Source organism: Ogataea polymorpha, assembly GCF_001664045.1.
Source record: "Ogataea polymorpha strain NCYC 495 leu1.1 chromosome Unknown OGAPOscaffold_7, whole genome shotgun sequence".
Taxonomy (NCBI): domain Eukaryota; kingdom Fungi; phylum Ascomycota; class Pichiomycetes; order Pichiales; family Pichiaceae; genus Ogataea; species Ogataea polymorpha.
Window position 1 is genome coordinate 119,507 of NW_017264704.1, and position 17,547 is coordinate 137,053.

General features: G+C 46.9%; 11 protein-coding genes across 11 annotated transcripts; 5 read left to right on the plus strand and 6 right to left on the minus strand.

Moving 5' to 3' along the window:
* Window positions 1–27: 27 nt before the first annotated feature.
* On the plus strand, window positions 28–1,629 carry OGAPODRAFT_17344 (uncharacterized protein). The gene has a single exon (XM_018355051.1). The coding sequence runs from the start codon at window positions 86–88 to the stop codon at window positions 1,538–1,540; it is 1,455 nt and encodes a 484-aa protein (XP_018208517.1). The 5' UTR covers window positions 28–85; the 3' UTR covers window positions 1,541–1,629.
* Window positions 1,630–1,648: 19 nt separating this feature from the next.
* OGAPODRAFT_17345 (uncharacterized protein) lies at window positions 1,649–2,886 on the plus strand. Its single transcript, XM_018355052.1, has one exon. It carries the CDS (start codon window positions 1,670–1,672, stop codon window positions 2,828–2,830), a length of 1,161 nt encoding a protein of 386 aa, XP_018208518.1. The 5' UTR covers window positions 1,649–1,669; the 3' UTR covers window positions 2,831–2,886.
* Window positions 2,887–3,104: 218 nt separating this feature from the next.
* On the minus strand, window positions 3,105–5,889 carry OGAPODRAFT_83617 (uncharacterized protein; the record flags this gene model as incomplete). The annotated part of the gene is made up of 2 exons (XM_018356722.1): window positions 3,105–5,814; window positions 5,847–5,889. 2 exons carry the CDS (start codon window positions 5,887–5,889, stop codon window positions 4,502–4,504), a joined length of 1,356 nt encoding a protein of 451 aa, XP_018208519.1. The 3' UTR covers window positions 3,105–4,501.
* OGAPODRAFT_17346 (uncharacterized protein) lies at window positions 3,115–5,918 on the plus strand. Its single transcript, XM_018355053.1, has one exon. It carries the CDS (start codon window positions 3,145–3,147, stop codon window positions 4,459–4,461), a length of 1,317 nt encoding a protein of 438 aa, XP_018208520.1. The 5' UTR covers window positions 3,115–3,144; the 3' UTR covers window positions 4,462–5,918.
* Window positions 5,919–6,057: 139 nt separating this feature from the next.
* OGAPODRAFT_43449 (uncharacterized protein) lies at window positions 6,058–7,442 on the minus strand (the record flags this gene model as incomplete). Its single annotated transcript, XM_018355452.1, has 2 exons — window positions 6,058–7,370; window positions 7,412–7,442. Coding segments are annotated over 2 exons (1,344 nt in total), but the record flags the coding sequence as incomplete, so codon positions are not given.
* Window positions 7,443–7,552: 110 nt separating this feature from the next.
* Window positions 7,553–10,690, plus strand: OGAPODRAFT_102982 (uncharacterized protein; the record flags this gene model as incomplete). The annotated part of the gene is made up of 1 exon (XM_018353148.1): window positions 7,553–10,690. The coding sequence occupies one exon, from the start codon at window positions 7,553–7,555 to the stop codon at window positions 10,250–10,252; it is 2,700 nt and encodes an 899-aa protein (XP_018208522.1). The 3' UTR covers window positions 10,253–10,690.
* Window positions 7,695–10,697, minus strand: OGAPODRAFT_95709 (uncharacterized protein; the record flags this gene model as incomplete). Its single annotated transcript, XM_018357796.1, has 1 exon — window positions 7,695–10,697. One exon carries the CDS (start codon window positions 10,695–10,697, stop codon window positions 10,254–10,256), a length of 444 nt encoding a protein of 147 aa, XP_018208523.1. The 3' UTR covers window positions 7,695–10,253.
* Window positions 10,698–10,737: 40 nt separating this feature from the next.
* On the minus strand, window positions 10,738–12,390 carry OGAPODRAFT_77986 (uncharacterized protein; the record flags this gene model as incomplete). The annotated part of the gene is made up of 1 exon (XM_018356403.1): window positions 10,738–12,390. One exon carries the CDS (start codon window positions 12,388–12,390, stop codon window positions 10,738–10,740), a length of 1,653 nt encoding a protein of 550 aa, XP_018208524.1.
* A 293-nt stretch (window positions 12,391–12,683) lies between these two features.
* On the plus strand, window positions 12,684–13,388 carry OGAPODRAFT_77987 (uncharacterized protein; the record flags this gene model as incomplete). The annotated part of the gene is made up of 1 exon (XM_018356404.1): window positions 12,684–13,388. The coding sequence occupies one exon, from the start codon at window positions 12,684–12,686 to the stop codon at window positions 13,386–13,388; it is 705 nt and encodes a 234-aa protein (XP_018208525.1).
* A 61-nt stretch (window positions 13,389–13,449) lies between these two features.
* Window positions 13,450–15,192, minus strand: OGAPODRAFT_17348 (uncharacterized protein). The gene has a single exon (XM_018355054.1). The coding sequence runs from the start codon at window positions 15,110–15,112 to the stop codon at window positions 13,787–13,789; it is 1,326 nt and encodes a 441-aa protein (XP_018208526.1). The 5' UTR covers window positions 15,113–15,192; the 3' UTR covers window positions 13,450–13,786.
* A 91-nt stretch (window positions 15,193–15,283) lies between these two features.
* Window positions 15,284–17,527, minus strand: OGAPODRAFT_17349 (uncharacterized protein). The gene has a single exon (XM_018355055.1). The coding sequence runs from the start codon at window positions 17,505–17,507 to the stop codon at window positions 15,297–15,299; it is 2,211 nt and encodes a 736-aa protein (XP_018208527.1). The 5' UTR covers window positions 17,508–17,527; the 3' UTR covers window positions 15,284–15,296.
* Window positions 17,528–17,547: the final 20 nt, after the last annotated feature.

A 17,547-nucleotide genomic window follows, 5' to 3' on the forward strand; every position in this document is an offset into this window, starting at 1 on the left:
TCTGACTTTCATTAATAGTGCCAGGAAAAAGTGATTATTGTTAACGGGATTATAAATTATTAGTCGCTTGTCGCAGGCAGTGGATATGGGGACCGAGAAACAAATCCCTCCAGAAAAGCCTGATTTTCTGACATATTCGTCGTTTCCTTCGGGAAAACACAAGGGAAAGACGCATATCGTAATTGTTGGCGCAGGAATCATTGGTGTTTGCACAGCGTTCTATCTTACGAGACATCCGAACTTTGATCCGGATAATTACCACATCACCATCGTCGAAAGCAAACGTGTAGCGGGAGGAGCCTCTGGAAAGGCAGGTGGGTTATTGGCATTGTGGGCATTTCCCCAGCAGATTGTGCCATTGAGCTTTCAGTTACACCAAGACCTCGCGACCGAGTTCGACGGAGAGAAAGAATGGGGCTATAGACGATTAACAACGGTGAGCGTTGAGGGGGATATCACCGAGTCACGATTGAGTAGCCTCGAAGGTAAGAAGAGCGGAAGGACAACCAAACGCAGTCAGAAAGCAGAGGAGGACAGAAATGAGGTGAAGTCCACCACTATCTCAAAGAACAGCAATAGTATTTCCATTGAGAGCCAGAACTCGCTGTCTGGGCCAAAGCTTCCGGAGGATCTGGGTTGGATTGACAGCAGGCTAATTGATGACTGGAACCACCTCGGTAACAAAAATACCACGGCCCAAGTGCATCCTTACCAATTCACCACATTCATTTTAAAGCAGTGCATTGCCACAGGAGCTGTGGAGCTAATCATTGGCAAAGTGGACGACATAATGATCGATGAAGAGACGGGTACCTGCAAAGGCGTCTCCTACTATCCTTCCAGCGCAAAAGCAGAGTATGATAAAACCTCCAGCGAAAAAGTTGAGCTTTTCGCAGATAAGGTAATGATGTCTGTCGGTCCCTGGACATCCAAAATTCTTCCCGATTGTCCTATTTCAGGGCTGCGCGCCCACTCGATCACAGTACAACCTGCTAAAGTCGAAGAAATCACGCCTTACGCAGTTTTCACAGAATTACGACTTAGTAAGAGTAAATTTGTGAGTCCCGAAATTTACGCAAGAAAAGACGAAGTTTACGTGTGCGGGGAAGGAGACTCGTCTGTTCAGATCCCAGAAACGACAGACGACGTTGAGATTGTGACTGAGGAGTGCGATAAACTGTTTGGCTTTGTTTCCAAGGTTTCCGAAAACTTGAAGAATGGCAGAGTGCTCAAAAGACAGGCGTGCTATCTCCCGGTTTTGGATGTGCCTTCTTCATCCGGTCCACTTATTGGTGAGACAAATGTTGAAAATCTCTATTTAGCCTCCGGACATTCCTGCTGGGGTATCAATAACGCACCGGCTACGGGTCTTCTTATGAGCGAGCTGCTTCTTGAAGGTAAAGCGACGTCCTGTGACATCAGTGCTTTGGACCCAAGTCTCTACTTTGATGCATCACTTGCTCTGGACGAAGATGGTGGAGAGAGTGAACACGAATTTGACGAGGAGCAAGAGGAGGAAGAGGAAGAGGAAGAAGAATGATGATACGAGTAGTTTGGCTACACGGAATCTGTCAGCTGATACACGGGTCAATAAAATTTTTGTATGCCAAACAAAAAAAATTAAATGTATTTATTCTTGGGGGAACAGTAAGCAACCTTTATTAATAAAATGTGGAAATTAGTTCAATCAGGACTGTCGGTAGTTGCTGGAACTGCCGAACCAGAATATGGACCGGAATCAATTCACCCAGTCTGCTCCGACCTGTCGAAAGACGAACCTTTGTACTCTCCTTTGTCACCAAAAGACCTAGAGTACCAAGTGCCGAGCCACACCTGTGTCGAAACCCAGACATTCTACTTCAACGATGATGTATACTCTGGATTTGCCCAAGTGATACACTCGAATCTGGTTGGTCTTCATACAACAGCTCAATTTACCTTCAAAATCTTCAAGAAGAGCAAACCTGATGCCTATGTTTGGACCTCCACAAAGTTGGAGAACTTCACGGTTGCGGGTGCAAACTTCTATGCCGATAATCTATCCGTCGAAGTTGACGATGCGCTTAGAGTTTACCGTATCAAGTCGTCTGTTAATCCTGCTAGCATTGTTGATTTGACCTTTGAACTTATTGGCGAAAGCGTGAAATTTGGAAAGGATGGTACCACCTATTACGGCACAGACCTTGCCAATCCATGGGGATCAATGAGACACATCTTCTGGCCTCGTTGTAAAGTTTCTGGAACTCTCCAGTTGGGAGGCAACGAGCAATTTGAACAGGATATTACTCTGAACTCGGGACTTGGAATGTATGTCATGGCACTTCAAGGCATGAAACCACATCATGCTGCTGCTGCATGGAATTTTCTTAACTACCAGTCCGAGAACTATTCTGTCGTCGTGATGGAGTTTACCACTCCGAAATCGTACAACACAACCACCGTTAGCGTTGGCATTGTCACGGATAAAAACGGGAAGACCCTTCTAGGATCAGTTGACATCACGACAAAGCATCTCAAGACATACACCGACCCTGTTTCTGGCTGGAATGTTCCTGGAGAAGCCGAGTTTACTCTGAGGGGAAAGGATCTTGAGGTTCAAGTTTCGGGTGCTCTTACGAATTTGAGCGAGCGTGTTGATGTCATGAATGAGCTGCCTCAATTTGTGAAGAACATTGCCAGCGGAGTGGCTGGCACAAAGCCCTACATTTTCCAGTTTAGCAACGAACTTGATTTCAAACTCGTTAAGGACGGCAAAGTTGAACACTCAGAAACTGGCTACGGATACACCGAGACAACGTTTATCAGCGATGTCATCAAACCATCAAACTAAGCAACAGCGTTACCACTTGTAACGCGTTTAATTAATGTAATGAGGTTAATAATCAGCTATTTTTGCAGTGTAGGGTTGTCTCGCAAAAGAAACAACTTTACCGTGTAAAACTGAGGCTCTTTACAGGCGTGTATATTTTATTCCGATTTGCGGGAAGTGTCTCGCTCAATCCGATCCTTATATAGGGGAAAAGCGATAAGACGAATCTTTACAGTTATTAGCAATTTGACTCATAAAGACTCTTTTCCAATCCTTTTGGTATTGCTAGTCATCGATTACTTTCGTGGGATATCAAGCAGGGGAGACCATTAAAAATGGCCTCAAATTCAGTCTCGTTTGTGGCTAATCCGCAAACTCCTAACAAATACAAATACGCTTCGAATGAGTTGTCCACCGTGTCTTCCGCTTCGTCTTTGCTCTCAGCGGGTTCACGGATGATTAACCAGAATACGGACTTAGCACGCCTTGGCTCTTTGCCCTTCCGTTCTGGAAATTCTAGGGGCCATACGCAAAATGATAATTTCTTTAGGAGGCGCGCCTCGAGGACCTCTAACGCGGAAGACGACGATACCTACAACATTAGCGATGTGGGACAAGAGGGTGTGGACCCTCAACACCGCGAGAGTTTTTCTTCCGGCGGTCTGGATTCGTCTAGTGAATGGATCCTATTTTCTCCGGGCCCTTCAGAAACGGGAAAGCCCGCAGAGGACCCTTATTACGATGACGTTTTGAGCACTTCTTTAGAGAAGATCTCTACACAGAACGATGCCAACGACGAAAGTTTCGTTGATGTACAGGATGAAGGGGACGATGATGACTCTTTGATTGAAGATCTCGAGGAACATATTAATTTTGACATACCTTATAGAAAAGAGGATCTTAACTCTCGAATCGACAACTGGCGGAAACAGCAGGTTTCCATCCTTCTCAAGGACCTTGCTGGAGACCAGAGTGAGCTGGATGATGACACAATTGAGCTCATCAAGGCCTGGGGGATTGATGACACTGGATCCGGAGATATTTACCGGAACATATGGCTACAGCAAAGACCTGTTATGGATACGCATTATGGTGACGCTGTATTGAAGAGCTACTCAAAGGAAGAACTCAAGGTACTCAAGCAAATATTGATCAAGCTTTCTGGCTCTTTGAGGAGAACAGTGAAGTCCAGATATGTCAAACCACAGTCTAGCCAGGCACCAACGAGAACAACCTCGATGGCGACAATCACCGAAGCTTACATGAATACAGCGAAGAATCGAGACCCAGATCAGTTCCTGAACAACAAAAGCCTTCAGAAATACATACCCTATTTTCTGAAGAAGCTCATCATCACTTCAGACTTGCTGCCACAATTTGAGCGCTTTGACGACGATGATGTAACAGAAGACGAGGGAGCGAAAACAAACATAGAGGATGGACCGATGGCCCCCTATGTTGCGTCTCGCAAAGAAAGTATAATATCCAATTTTTCTGACGGGGTGAGAATACGAGCAAGTGATGGTGGACGCAGGAGAAGCAAAGGGCTTGTCAAGCGCAACAGCAGCGATAATTTTTGGGACACATCTGACCTAAAGAGTGTCAATTCCAGTATATTGACATACTCTACAGGCAGCATTGTTGGGTTTTAGTTAATAGGTAAAACACATATTTGGTTAAATAACGCACCGCTCACACAACTTTCATATTAAATTTCGCTAATTTGTAGCGGGCAAGTATAAAGAGTAAAGTAGCGGCGCACGAACCTGCTCCTGCAAAACCAACCATACCGTTGTACCCAGCAGCAGTATTTGTGATTGCGATACCAATAGGAATGCAGATCAGGTTACCGAAACTGACAAAGAAATATGCGGTGCCGTATCTTTTTCCGAAATCTCTAGGGTTTGAGATTTGGGACGTGCAAAGTGGAGTCAATGAAAGCGTTCCTGCAGTTGCAAAGCCGTATATGATACAGAAAATGAAAAATAAGGGCTTGATATGACCAAAAGGTAGCCAGAAAACCAGAATTGAAAGCGCTTGGATGGCGGATACCGCAACCATTAAATTGAACTTCCCGTAGATATCTGAAAGATGCGATGGAAGGTACCTTCCAAAAACACCAGCAGCATTGACCACTGTCAGTGCGATCAGTGACAACGACTCAGAATAACCGTTATTTAGGGCGTACGATGGAATGTATGTGAAGCACAAGATTAGTGAGAACTCGTTCATGAAAAGGCCTGCGACAAGGAGTAGATAAACAGGATCCTTCAGAGTCTTGAAATCAATGCTCTGTTTCACTTTATCCCAAACCTGTGAAGCGCTATGATTTTTGGAGTCCCCATCGATTTCGTCGAGACGGTCATCGATTAACAGGCAACTCACAGTCAGTAGTCCAATAAATATAAAGGATAGCACTCTCATAGTCCATGTGAAACCAATTTTGGGATAGAGGTTATTGCAGACCAGAGGCCACACGACCCCTCCTATGCTGGCTCCGGGCATGGCAATGCCCAAAGCCAGTCCTCTTTTCTTGCGGAAGAAGTGAGCGATGCAGCTCACCATCGGCGCCATAAGCAATGCACAGCCCACTCCACAGCAAACTCCAAACGACAGGATAAATTGCCAAACTTGTGTGCAGTTGGCCGTTGCCAGGAGACCGGCACAGACTAGCAGGGCACCTGGAATGGCTACTTTTTTCGCTCCAAAAGTATCAAACAGCGCACCAGAAACAAGATTGCAGCCAAACGTCAGGAATGTGTAAATAGCAAAGATCCAAGATATAGTGGTTGTTGGAGTCGTTTTGAGTGTATTTTTTTCAAGATACGACTCGATCGCACCTGTGGAGTTCATCAGACCAAACGAGCAGATCAGCCCCACTAAGGAGGCAAACACGGCCGAGTAGGCCTTAAATCCTCCGTCTGGATAGTAAATATTTTCATTGGAGTCTTGATGCGATAACTCGTGGGAATTTTCCTGGGTATTCTCCTCAAATGATTTATTGCCTAAATTTGGGTTCCGGGATTGGAATGCTGACGAAGACCCAATTGGCCGTTCTTCAAGCACCGAGAGCTCGCCATCAAGATGCACAAGCTCTACTGACTCTTTTCTATCACGGGTTTCATGACCAGGGAACATCTAGAGCACAATTGCGATAAGATCTTTTTCGGAAATTGGCGATTTTTTTATTACTACATCTAGGACATATCCACATCCCGCGGAGCAGATTCCGTGATCTGTCCCGCCTCTTCGTCGGGATCAATTTCGTCCAAATAGCTTAATTCTTCGCTGTCGCGGTACTCGTTCATGGTGGTCTTCAGGGTTTCCCTAGCTTCGTCGAATTCCATGCTGATATCTCCATGGTCAAATTCGTATTCACCTCGGCTATAATTGTTGAGAAAAGCTCCTCGGCTTTTCAGTTGATCGTACTCGCTAAGGGTCTTCTTGAGAAGCTTCAAGATGGACGTGGAGTTTGCCAACATCAAACCACTTACCTGCTTTTGAGATTTGTTCAAGAATGGTGACCTTTTTCCCAGAGCCATGTGAATCGCCGATGAGCTCCAAGGCACGTAGTTTATCCGCGTGCGAGCTTTGACTAACGCTTTTTGTACATCCGATTGCTCTATCTCTCCGATAATAATGTCGAGAACCGAAAGATTCATTCCTGTGTCGCTGGAGCTGCACATTCTGAGCTTCTTATCGAGCACTTCCAAAATTACATCGTACGCCGTACTACGTCTAATTTCGTGCGCATTTGAGACGTAATCGCTCGTAAATGGAGTGTAGCTGGCTATCAGAAAATGCAAGTCTGGTGTAGGTATCAATGTGGACAGGATACTGGTCAAAGAGTTGTACGAGTACCCTGGAAATCGCAGAGTGTTAGTAGCAGCAGACATCACAGTTGAGATTATCTTGTTAGTGTCCTTGTACGAGGGGCTCGAAACCTGCAAATTCGTGGATGCTATGGACATCAGCGCGTTGTTGTCAAACACAACATTAGCGTCAGAATTCTCAATCAGTCGTTTCAAAGTAAGAACTGTGTTATACGGCTGGACCACCACTTCAGAAGCTCCAAAGACGGAATATGTTTGGACTAGTTTTTTCGGGAAACGATCGCTCAGTTCCTGCAAAAAAAAGGACCCGATCCCTGACCCCGTTCCTCCGGCAACCGAGTGGATCAATTGAAAACCTTCAAAAGAATCGCAGGCATCAATCTCCCTATTTACCATATCCAGGAACTCTTCCTGGTGTCTTTGTGCATGGTGATAGCCCTCGGCCCATTTGTTTCCCGCTCCTCCACCTTCTGGGGCAACATAGATGTTCTTGGGATTAAATAGACTGCCGGTGTTGCTGCGAATATTATTTATCACTCTGGGTTCCATATCTATGAGAATCGCGCGAGGAGTGTATCTATTATTATCATTGCGTTGAAAGAAGATGTCGGTTTGGTCCTCTCTGTATAAATTGTGTGTTTCAGGGGAAGATGTCCCATCGGGTAGTATTCCGTGTTCACTGCATATTTGGCTCCAAAACTGTTCACCAACCTGGTTACCGCATTGACCTGAGCTGTTAGTCTTGTAGACCAGTAGATGTTCTGCTTACCTGTTTGAAGAGTGATTATTTCACCCGGCATGGTGTCTAGGCTTGTTTATTTGTTTGGATAATAATTATTTTGCGCGTCGCGAAATCTTGCCAGGGCTGCAAACTAAGATCTATTTTCCAAGCTCAACTTTTGACAAAAGCATGCATTGGACCCCTTTCCTATTAATCTGGCTGTCTTTGCTACCTGTGGAGGCAGTGAAGTCGTTCCTGTTCAAAAAATGCAGCGAATCGGGATTTTGCTCTAGAAACAGACATTTCGCTACCGAAGTCGAAAAGCTGGGAGCGGAGTATGACTCAAGGTACTCCATCGATCTGGAGTCACTCAAGGTCGACCCTTCTGCCGGAAATTTACATGCCACGCTACTTAAGATGCTGAATGATGGATCATTCGTGTCATTGGATATGAATATCAGCGTTTTGGAAGACGACAATCTGCGGTTACAGATTGACGAGGCGGAGAGAAAGCCTGTTGTCGACCACGTCGCCAGCCGTAGATATAATGAAACGGCCAAATGGGCGTTGGCAGGCCAACCTCGTCTGCAATCATTCAGACATTTCGTTGACTCGGAGAAAATCACTCTTGAATTTCACGCATACAGTGTTGAGATTGAGCTTCATCCCTTCAAGATTACGTTCCTGCGTGATGAGAAAGCTCAGTTGGTCCTCAATGACCGAAACTTCTTGAATATCGAGCATTACAGAACAAAAGAGCAAGAAAATGCAGATAATTCTATACATGTTTCTCCTGAGGAGTCTACTTTTGATGCCTACACAGACAGCTTCAAAGATTCTCGGGACGACAAGCTGCCGTTGGGCCCAGAATCCGTGGCGTTGGATATCTCTTTTCTTGGTGCCAAAGCTGTTTACGGTATCCCAGAGCATGCAGACTCTTTTGCACTCAAAGACACGACCGACACTGATCCTTACAGGCTGTACAACGTGGATATTTTTGAGTACGAAACACAAAGCAAATACCCAATGTATGGCTCAATTCCGTTCATGATTGGACTCGGCGAGGCCGGAAGCGCTGGAGTGTTCTGGCTGAATAGCGCAGACACCAACATTGACATCAAGAAATCGGCGGGCCAAATCCAGACTCACTGGATATCGGAAAGCGGAATCTTGGATATTATTCTTTTTGCTAAAAAGACTCCGACCCAGGTTCTACAGTCTTACAGCAAACTCACAGGTCGCTCAGCCCTGCCAAACATTTTCGCTCTTGGATATCACCAGTGCCGGTGGAATTATAATGATGAGGAGGATGTTCTAGACATCACCGCAAAATTCGACGAGTCGCTGATTCCGTTTGATGCTATTTGGTTGGATATCGAGTACACCGACAACAAGAAGTATTTCACGTGGAAAAAGGAGCTATTCCCAGACCCTGAGCGGATGATGGACAAATTGGCCGAGACAGGACGAACCTTGATTGTAATTATCGACCCTCATCTTAAAGTTGGCTACGATGTAAGCGACGCGGTTGTTGACAAAAAGCTGGGCATCCGCAAAAACGATGGCTCGGAGTTGTACCACGGCCATTCGTGGCCAGGCGAGTCTGTGTGGATCGATGGCATGAACCCGGCTGCACAGCCGTTCTGGGATAGCTTGTTTGCCAATGGGTCGCGGCTGCTTGGGTCTGCCACCAATGTTCATCTGTGGAATGACATGAACGAACCTTCAATTTTCAACGGCCCGGAAACTACTGCTCCTCGAGACTTGATCCATTACGGTGACTGGGAGCACCGCTCGGTCCATAATGTGTGGGGCCTTACTTTCCACGAGATGACATACAATGCTCTGATAAAACGCAACCCTGAGCAGCGGCCATTCATTTTAACCAGATCGTTCTATGCAGGCTCCCAACGCACGGCTGCCATGTGGACAGGAGACAATATGGCCAAATGGGAATATATGCGCGAGAGTATTCCCATGCTGCTCACTATGAACGCCGTGGGCTTTCCGTTTGCAGGGGCAGACATTGCAGGATTTTTTGGTAACCCCGATAAAGAAATGCAGGTCAGATGGTATCAAACAGGCATCTGGTATCCATTTTTCCGTGCCCATGCTCACATTGACTCGCGCAGACGGGAACCATGGGTTGCTGGCGAGCCATATACGGGGATGATGCGAGATGCAATCAAACTAAGATACAGACTGCTACCACTTTTCTATACACAATTCTACAAGCATTCTGTGTCTGGCATTCCCGTGGTTAGTCCTCTCGCATTTGACAGTCCTCAGAACCCGAACGTGTACACCATTGACGATCAGTTCTTTGTTGGGCCGCTGCTGGTGAAACCTGTCACTAGTCCCGATACCCATTCCGTGAGATTGTACCTGCCGGATGACAAGCCATACTACGATTTTGTGTCCTTTGAGAGAATCAGTGGTGAGGGCTTCCACGAGGTGGAAGCTCCGCTGGAAAAAGTGCCGGTATTCATTCGTGGAGGCTCGATTGTGCCTTCCAAGGAACGGTACAGACGCTCGTCCAGACTGATGAAAAACGATCCATACACGTTGTATATTGCTGCACACGAGGGCAGAGCCAGAGGAGAGCTATACATTGACGATGGCGAAACATTTGCGTATCAGAGGGGGGAGAAGGTCTTTGCCAGGTTTAATCTGGACGGAGGCAAGCTAACATCCACCGTTGAGAGCACGTACGAAACGGGCGTGAGAATCGAGCGAATCGTTATTCTAGGCGGTCCCCAAGTCACGGAGGCCACTGTCGAACAGGACGGGCACAAGTGGACTGCTGAGGTTGTCGACCAGGGAACGCACGTAGTGGTGAGGAACCCTAAACCTCTTGTTGCCAAGAACTGGACCATTTCTCTATCTTAGACTAGTGGCACGCGATAGATCCAGGAATAGCAGCTCCGTTGTCTTTGAACCCAAACACGTATTTTCCAGCAATGCTGCCGAGTACCACAGCGGCCATTAGCCACACGTTGAACGTCATGAAGATCAGCATGATCATAAACGAATATAGCACAGAAACTCCGTAGAGAATCGAGCTTTTCACCTTGTAATTTTGCAGCGCTTTCCCGGAAAGCGCAGGCTGTTTGTATGTCCGCGACTCCCATCGAGCCGTCCAGTTCTTGAGCAACTCGTATCCGGCCGATAAGACAAAGACAGCAATAAGAGAAAGGACCAAAGACTGCACAGTGGTGATCATCCAAGACGACGAGAGTACACAGACATTTTCGTAATCTGTTGTCAGCGTCATGGACATCTTACACATCGGCATCGGGTCCATGGGATCCATCATATGGTGAGAATGGTCCATCGTAAATTATTTAATTATTTTTTATTTGCTCACTCTACTGTTATACACCCTCCACGTAATCCTGCAGTGCTTTATCTTTCACCGTGTAGCGCACATTTGTTTCTATTGGCTCAATGGCAATGGACTCTGGGAACTGGTTCAGTTCCAGAGGGTGTAGGCTTGGCGATTCGTCGCTGGCAACTTCTATCTCGAACATGAGCACAAACTTGCAAATCAGCACATACAGCTCTTTGAAAGCCAAGTTGTTGCCAAGACACATACGCGAGCCCACACCAAAGGATAAGTGTCTTAAGTTCGTGTCCACGTTTCCCGTTTCTGGGTCCAGCCATCTCTCGGGAATGAATTCCATGGGCTTGAAGAACTGCATTTTGTCGTGGTTGCCAGCCCAGGCGTTCATAAATAATGTGGTACCTCGTGGAATCACTGCGTTCCCTATCACAATGTCTCTGGTTGTTTCTCGGGGCAGGGACATAGGCAAAACCGTAAAAAGCCGCAATGTCTCCTTGACGATGGCCACCACATACGGACACAAAACCTCGGCATGGCAATTATTCCATGCCTCTATGGAATCGTCGTTGTAGCATTTGAGAAGCTTCGCCCGTGCGTTGGCCCGTATGTGCGGCGACTCGCTAAGCTGCATCATCGCATACTGGAAGTTGAGCGGAGTGTTGTCCAGGCCAGCACTGACCATTGTCAGACAAATGCTACCAAGCTCGCTCCCATTCAACAGTTCCTGGTCGTTGTTCTTGACATAGTTGAAAATCAAACTTCGGCGCACGTACTCATCTGGCACGTCTAGACGCGAGGTGGTGAACTGGTTGAACTTGTACAGATAATTGTTTCTACGATGGTAAAGCTCTTTTGCGATCTTGGACTTGCCGTTAAAAATATCAACCACCAAACGCAGATACCAGGGCAGGTAGTCCTGAACGTTCTGGATGTGAGAGCGGATCTTAGTGATGTAATTCTCAACATAGACCATTTCGTCTGCCAGCAGTCGTTCGTTCTCGTTTGAGCGAGCGTTAATCTCGTAGCCATAGGTTAGAATCAATGCCACACCCAAATGAAAGTATTGACAGTCTCTGGTGATATCCATCTCCACAACATCGTTTGTTGTCCTAGACAGTAGGTACCGCACGAGTTTGGTGGCTTCCTTATCTATGATGCTTGAATTGTATTTTCGATTGCTCGACTCGTTGAGTAGCCTACTGGACATATACTTCCGGCTTTTCAGGTAAGACTCCCCAAAAGGAGTGGTCCCCACGGTGAAAACCTTCGACTGGGATAAAACTCCGTGAAATGTGTGCAGGATTGGCCGCGAGTTGTTATTTCGAATGTTGTGGTAGCACCAAAGCTGAAGAATTGAATCGTAGGAGTTGGCTACCACAACGGTTCTGACCCCTAGTCGGACTTGAAACACATCTCCGTGCTTTTGGGCTAATTCTGCAAACCTGGAGCAAGGAGACTGCTTATAATTGTGGGCCTGGGGAAAGAGAATGGAGAGATTGCCCCAAATGGGGATCCACGAGGGGACGGATGGGAGATTTTTGATTCTATGCGGGCGAATATACATATAGTCGGCACCCACAAGTGCCAAAAGTAGCAGTGCGGCAATGAGTGAGAGATCGAGCTGAGACAACTGCACAAGAAGCGCATTTGCTATGCGAGAGATGGCCGGTATCAGGAGATCCATAGAGGCTTTGTAATCCATCGAAATAAATACTGGCAAAGGATTTTATTCTGGGCGGCACGCTATTTTACATCTTTGGTCTGCCACCCATGCAGAGCAAGGTTCTACGTGGGGAAGAATGCTGCTGCAAATAAACCATTTGAAAACGGCATTCTGACACTGGATTCAAAGGAAAGGCGTTCGCATTATAGTGAAGCGTCCACGCACAATGCTCGTAGTTGAAATATTTTTCCCTTGATGCTGTGATGCTTGTTCAGAGCTAAGTTGTAAATATTTATTTTTTTGTTTATCTTTAAATGTCCACCGCAGAGGAGTTAGAGCAGTCGCTGCAGGGCTACGAACAGCTCAAGGAGAAAATGCAGATGCTCAAGACGCGTCTCTCAGAGTACTTGGAGTCCGTCCAAGCAGACCTGCTTGCGAAAAAACGCAACTACGAAACGTCGATGATCCATCTCCAGGAAAAAGAGCGAGATCTGAACACGAAACTTCGCACATACGAGAGCCTCCATAATGAGCTTCTGGAGGAACTGAACAGGCTGATCTCAGATAGAGACGCGTCGATGTCGCGTGTGCAGCAACTGAAGATCGAGGAGGAGAAACTCCTGAGAGAAAAGAAGGAGCACGAGAACAAGATCCAGGTGATCAACGACGAATTGGAGGAGAGCATGAAGGCTATCAGTGAGCGCGAAACATTTATAACCAAACAAAGCGACCTTATAGAGGATAAGGCGTTCCAGTTGGAGCAGCTTTTGGGACTGCGTATGGAGAATGCTGGAGTCGATAATCACATACTGTTCGTGTTCCGCAACGTGGACAGCAGAGACTACTCCCGCGAGGTCTCTTTTGTCTTCGATCCCGAAAACTACTCAATAGTTGAGACCGATCCGGTGCTGGACCCAGATACCGTGAAGAACGTGATGGACAATTTTCTCAGGCACCAGGAGATCGGTTATCTGTGGCGTGACATGCGCAGGGAGTTTAAGCGTAAGGTGAGGTCATGAACTGTGCGAAAATTAATTGTACTATAGGATTTATGGATTGAATGTTTAATTAAATTCCTTAAAAAAAGATTTATGGAATCTGAGAACGGTGACGGTCCGTCCGTGAAAAAAGTGAAGACGGAGTCTCCCACACCGCAACCAATTCCTCAGCTCAACACACAGCACTCTGCACAGACGGCTAAGACTACCAAGGGAGTGGATGAGATAGTCGACGGATCCGATTTGCGCAAGTTCCTGAACAAGCATTTCACCGAGGAACTCATTAGTGGACTGAAGTACGTGTGGGATGCACATCGAAGCGAACAATTGACCGACGGGGAAGTGCTTCAGAAGCTTGGAGAGCGGCTCATCGAGCGCGGGAAACAGAAATCGGAGACAAACAACTAATTACAAGCTATTTAAAATTTCTCAGAATTTTGGGACTCCTGGGCGAGCAAGTTGAGGAAGAGCCGCGATACGAGCCGAATCAGCTGGACCTTCCAGCCTCTGAAAACGGCCTCGTATCCTTTGTTGATTTCGTCTGTGTCCTCGATCTCGAGAACAACGTTCTCTGCAAACGAGTTGTCGGCCCCATAATCGACGGGTTTGGTGCCAGTCACAACGTAGTAGAGAGTCGATAGATAGCCATAGTAGCCGCCAAACTTAATGCATAATTGATCAGGAGACAGTTTCATCGATTCGGGAAGTGTAGTGCAGGTGAGAAGATGGCTGACCTGAGCACGGTTGTATAGGGTTTCAAAGGGCAGTCTGACAAACAGACCCACCACCTTGGACATAAACACCAGTGTGTTGTAAAGGGATATGGAATTATATTTGTTCGCCTGCCATAGGACGGTCAAAAAGTAGGTTGGATAGTGGATGGTGAATGATCTGATGGCGTTCGTGACGATATTTGGAATGATGAGGTCTTTCGGAGGCGTGAAAATGAAGAAACGTGGCAAAGTCCAGATGATCTCCCTAAACGATCTTGGGCCCTTCCCAGAGTTTGTTACAATAAATTTCATTCTGATAAGATTGAGCTGCGCCAGCAGCAGACCCGTGACAACGTCTGCACCGACACTCAAGGCCAAACTCAAACCTGCATTTGGCGAATGCATCATTTCCACGTAAAACGGGTCCGGTATGCCTAGCAAGCCGGAGATAAGGCCACTAACCCACGATCTGATGGTGTATTGCAGCGTGCTTATGAGAAACGATGTGTTGACTGCTTTGAACACTCCCCGAGGGCCTTCTTTGGACACAAGAGCAGAGAGGATGTCTAGAGTGTTCAGTGAGACAGGCTCTATTTTGTCGAGCATCACTTTTTTTGGAATGTTGGTGGAATGGCTGAGTCTCGGCGCGCGTTCGATGTGCGATTGTCTCATTTTGCTTGAGTTGTCATCTTCCTTGGCAAAATAGTTATTGTCGTCATCAGATTCGGAATCGTCTTGCACTGCACGGGTGGGCACCGATATATGATTCTGGAACGACCCCACCTGTAACAGAGTGGTGGCAATTTCGAAGGGCTGGTTGAGCACCAACTTGAAATAGTTAGTGGCAAACGAGTGGAGCAACGAAGACACCAGTTGTTTCAAATTGTTCCAGTCTAAATACTCCTTGAACTCCAGATCCAAGTAGATGTTCTTGTGGTATGTTGTCTGCGGTCTAGTGACCAGCGGCTTGATAATTTTGCGAGCAGTTCTGCCAGACCCTGAGGAGGTCTGGTTAATGAAGGGAAGGTCCATGGAGATAGACTGGTTACTTGTGTTGTCGATGATCCCCACATATGGCTTGTACGATATCGGGTAATGAAGATCAAACTCGTTCTTATCCTTATACGGACGCAGAAGTGATTCATAAGACTCCTGGAGAGCCATTGGTAATTACAATATTTAGGATAAAAAATAATTCAGATATTGTTATATTTTTCTAGTCGTCTGCAACTCTCCATGATTTTAAGACATTGAGGTATTTGTAGTTTGAATTTGGCCCATCCATGCCGAATGTGAGTGGCATGAGGAATATGAACCAGCCAATCACAAGAGCGTAAAGGAAAATGTACAAGACAGCGGCCGCCCAACGGTTCAATTTCTCGGCCAATCTGTAGACGGTGTAGCAGTAGACAATCATGGCAAAATAGAGCGCTGGAAGATAATGATGAACGTAGGTCACCCTACCCATGATACAAAATGGAAGGTAATGCAGAAGCCATCCCAAAAACGGATACAGACCTCCCATCACAAACAGATCGGCCTTCTTTGGTTGTCCTTCGAAATCGTTGATCTGGCGTTGCCATCTCAATAGATAGCACACAACCATAATCACAAAGACGACAATGGCAATGGAGGAGGTCCAAGTGGTGGCCGGAGAGCCGATGAGGAAGTATTTCACGTTGTCGTCGCCCCAGCCGCACAATCTGATACCAACGTGAAGTGTAGGCCATTGCCAAGCCTTAGAGGCTAAGTCGTCCTGTTTCTCTGGGTCTGGCACCAAAGCGTTGTTTGTGGCCATCATAGCGATGTTGAGCTGGATGAAGTCTTTCAAAAATGATGTTTTTGGTAGCTTGAAGTCTTCGGGAGGATTAGGAAGTTCTGGGTTACTGTGGTTTTCAATGTTCCACCAAGTCCGCTTGTCTCTCCTGAATGGATTCTTCATACACATGACCTCACCCTGACGGAATCCCCACTGAGGCAGCGCAATTCCGGAAGAAGCCAAGTAGCAGCCCAAAGCCTCGGATCTAAGTCTGAACGAGGTGGTCAATGGGTGTAGTCTGAGCTTGTCCTCTGTTCCGTATTGGTCCACGACTTCGACGACCCAGTTGTCCTTGAAGTCGCCAACAGTCAGGTTTCCGTATCCAGACACCTCGTAGTGGGAAGAAGACACTGGAGCAGGGATCTCGTGTGTGTGCAGGTTTCTCCCCGTCGATTTGTGGATCAGTCTAACTGACATGCCATCCACCACATAGTGGGGCTCGGTGAACTCATTTCTAGGGTCTTCTCTCACGAGCTCAAACACCCAGTCGTTGTTTGAGTCCTTGTGCGAGTAGGTGGTGACTTGTTGTTGGTTGGAACCCTCAGGATACGTCTGGATATGGGAGTGCAGAAGACCGCCAGTAAGGCCTTGGTTCTTGATGGTGACCACAGAATTGAGCGTCATGACGTCTCTTGGACCAGACTGCAATTCCGAGCCGAGCAGGTTGGCCTGGAACAACGAGGACATATTGGCATCCCCGGGACCAGAACCAAAGAGCAGGTCAAAGTGGACCTTGAAGCACACCACAAAGACAGTGAAGGGAACGATGATGAGTGCCACGATTCTGGCGACCCAGTGGTAGAAGTAGCGTTTGAGAGGCATGGTGGTACGCAGCTCGCCAAACTTGCTCCACAGGTCCACCATGGTGTAGATGCCAACCAAAGCAGTCACAAACAGACCCACCATTTTGACGGAGCAGGTGCAGCCGATGGAAATTCCCGTCAGTAGAAGCCATTTCCACCATTTACGTGAAAACGAGTTGGCCTCATTTCTATTCTGGTTGTGGAATCTGGCCATGCTGAAGACGGTGGCAACTGTAAAGAAGAGCAGCATGGAATCTAACAGAATAAAGCGGCCAAGTGTGGTGTATGAGGTTTCAAGGGTGACCATCAAAGTGAAGAGCCACACGGTTTTAAGATCAAAGCCCAGCTCTTTCATGGTGAAGTAAGCAAAGGGAACACACAGGGAGCTGAAGGTTGCGTTAAACAGTCTCATCTTGACGTAATCAATGTACTCAGGGTAGGCTTGGCCGGACGGGAAATCCCAAGACCCGTTATATCCTGCCAAATATCCAGAGAGTCCCACCAGCATCTTGCCCAATGGGGGGTGAACGTCGTGGTAGAACTCGTGTCTGAGGTAGTACGAGCCGAATTTGCCAAAATGGGCCTCATCCCAAACGACGTTGCTGTTGATGCCGATTTTGTACATTCTGACGAAGAACGACACGAAAGTGAAGAGAATCGGTGCAACAACAGCCTCGACCTTGCGCCAATTAACTCCATTAACAGGAGGTAGCTGTGGCTCTGGAGCCGGAGCTGCCAGCTCCACAAGCTTTTCCTTCACCTCCTGGTCGGAAATAGTGTCTTTTTTAGATTGCGTAGGCACCATGGACACTAAGGAAAACAAACGATTTATTCGACGACACGTA

What these genes read in the sequence shown, in the direction of transcription:
- OGAPODRAFT_17344 (XM_018355051.1), top strand. Translation starts at nt 86, where the DNA reads ATGGGGACCGAGAAACAAATCCCTCCAGAAAAGCCTGATTTTCTGACA.
- OGAPODRAFT_17346 (XM_018355053.1), top strand. Translation starts at nt 3,145, where the DNA reads ATGGCCTCAAATTCAGTCTCGTTTGTGGCTAATCCGCAAACTCCTAAC.
- OGAPODRAFT_17349 (XM_018355055.1), bottom strand. Translation starts at nt 17,507, where the DNA reads ATGGTGCCTACGCAATCTAAAAAAGACACTATTTCCGACCAGGAGGTG.
- OGAPODRAFT_17345 (XM_018355052.1), top strand. Translation starts at nt 1,670, where the DNA reads ATGTGGAAATTAGTTCAATCAGGACTGTCGGTAGTTGCTGGAACTGCC.
- OGAPODRAFT_17348 (XM_018355054.1), bottom strand. Translation starts at nt 15,112, where the DNA reads ATGGACCTTCCCTTCATTAACCAGACCTCCTCAGGGTCTGGCAGAACT.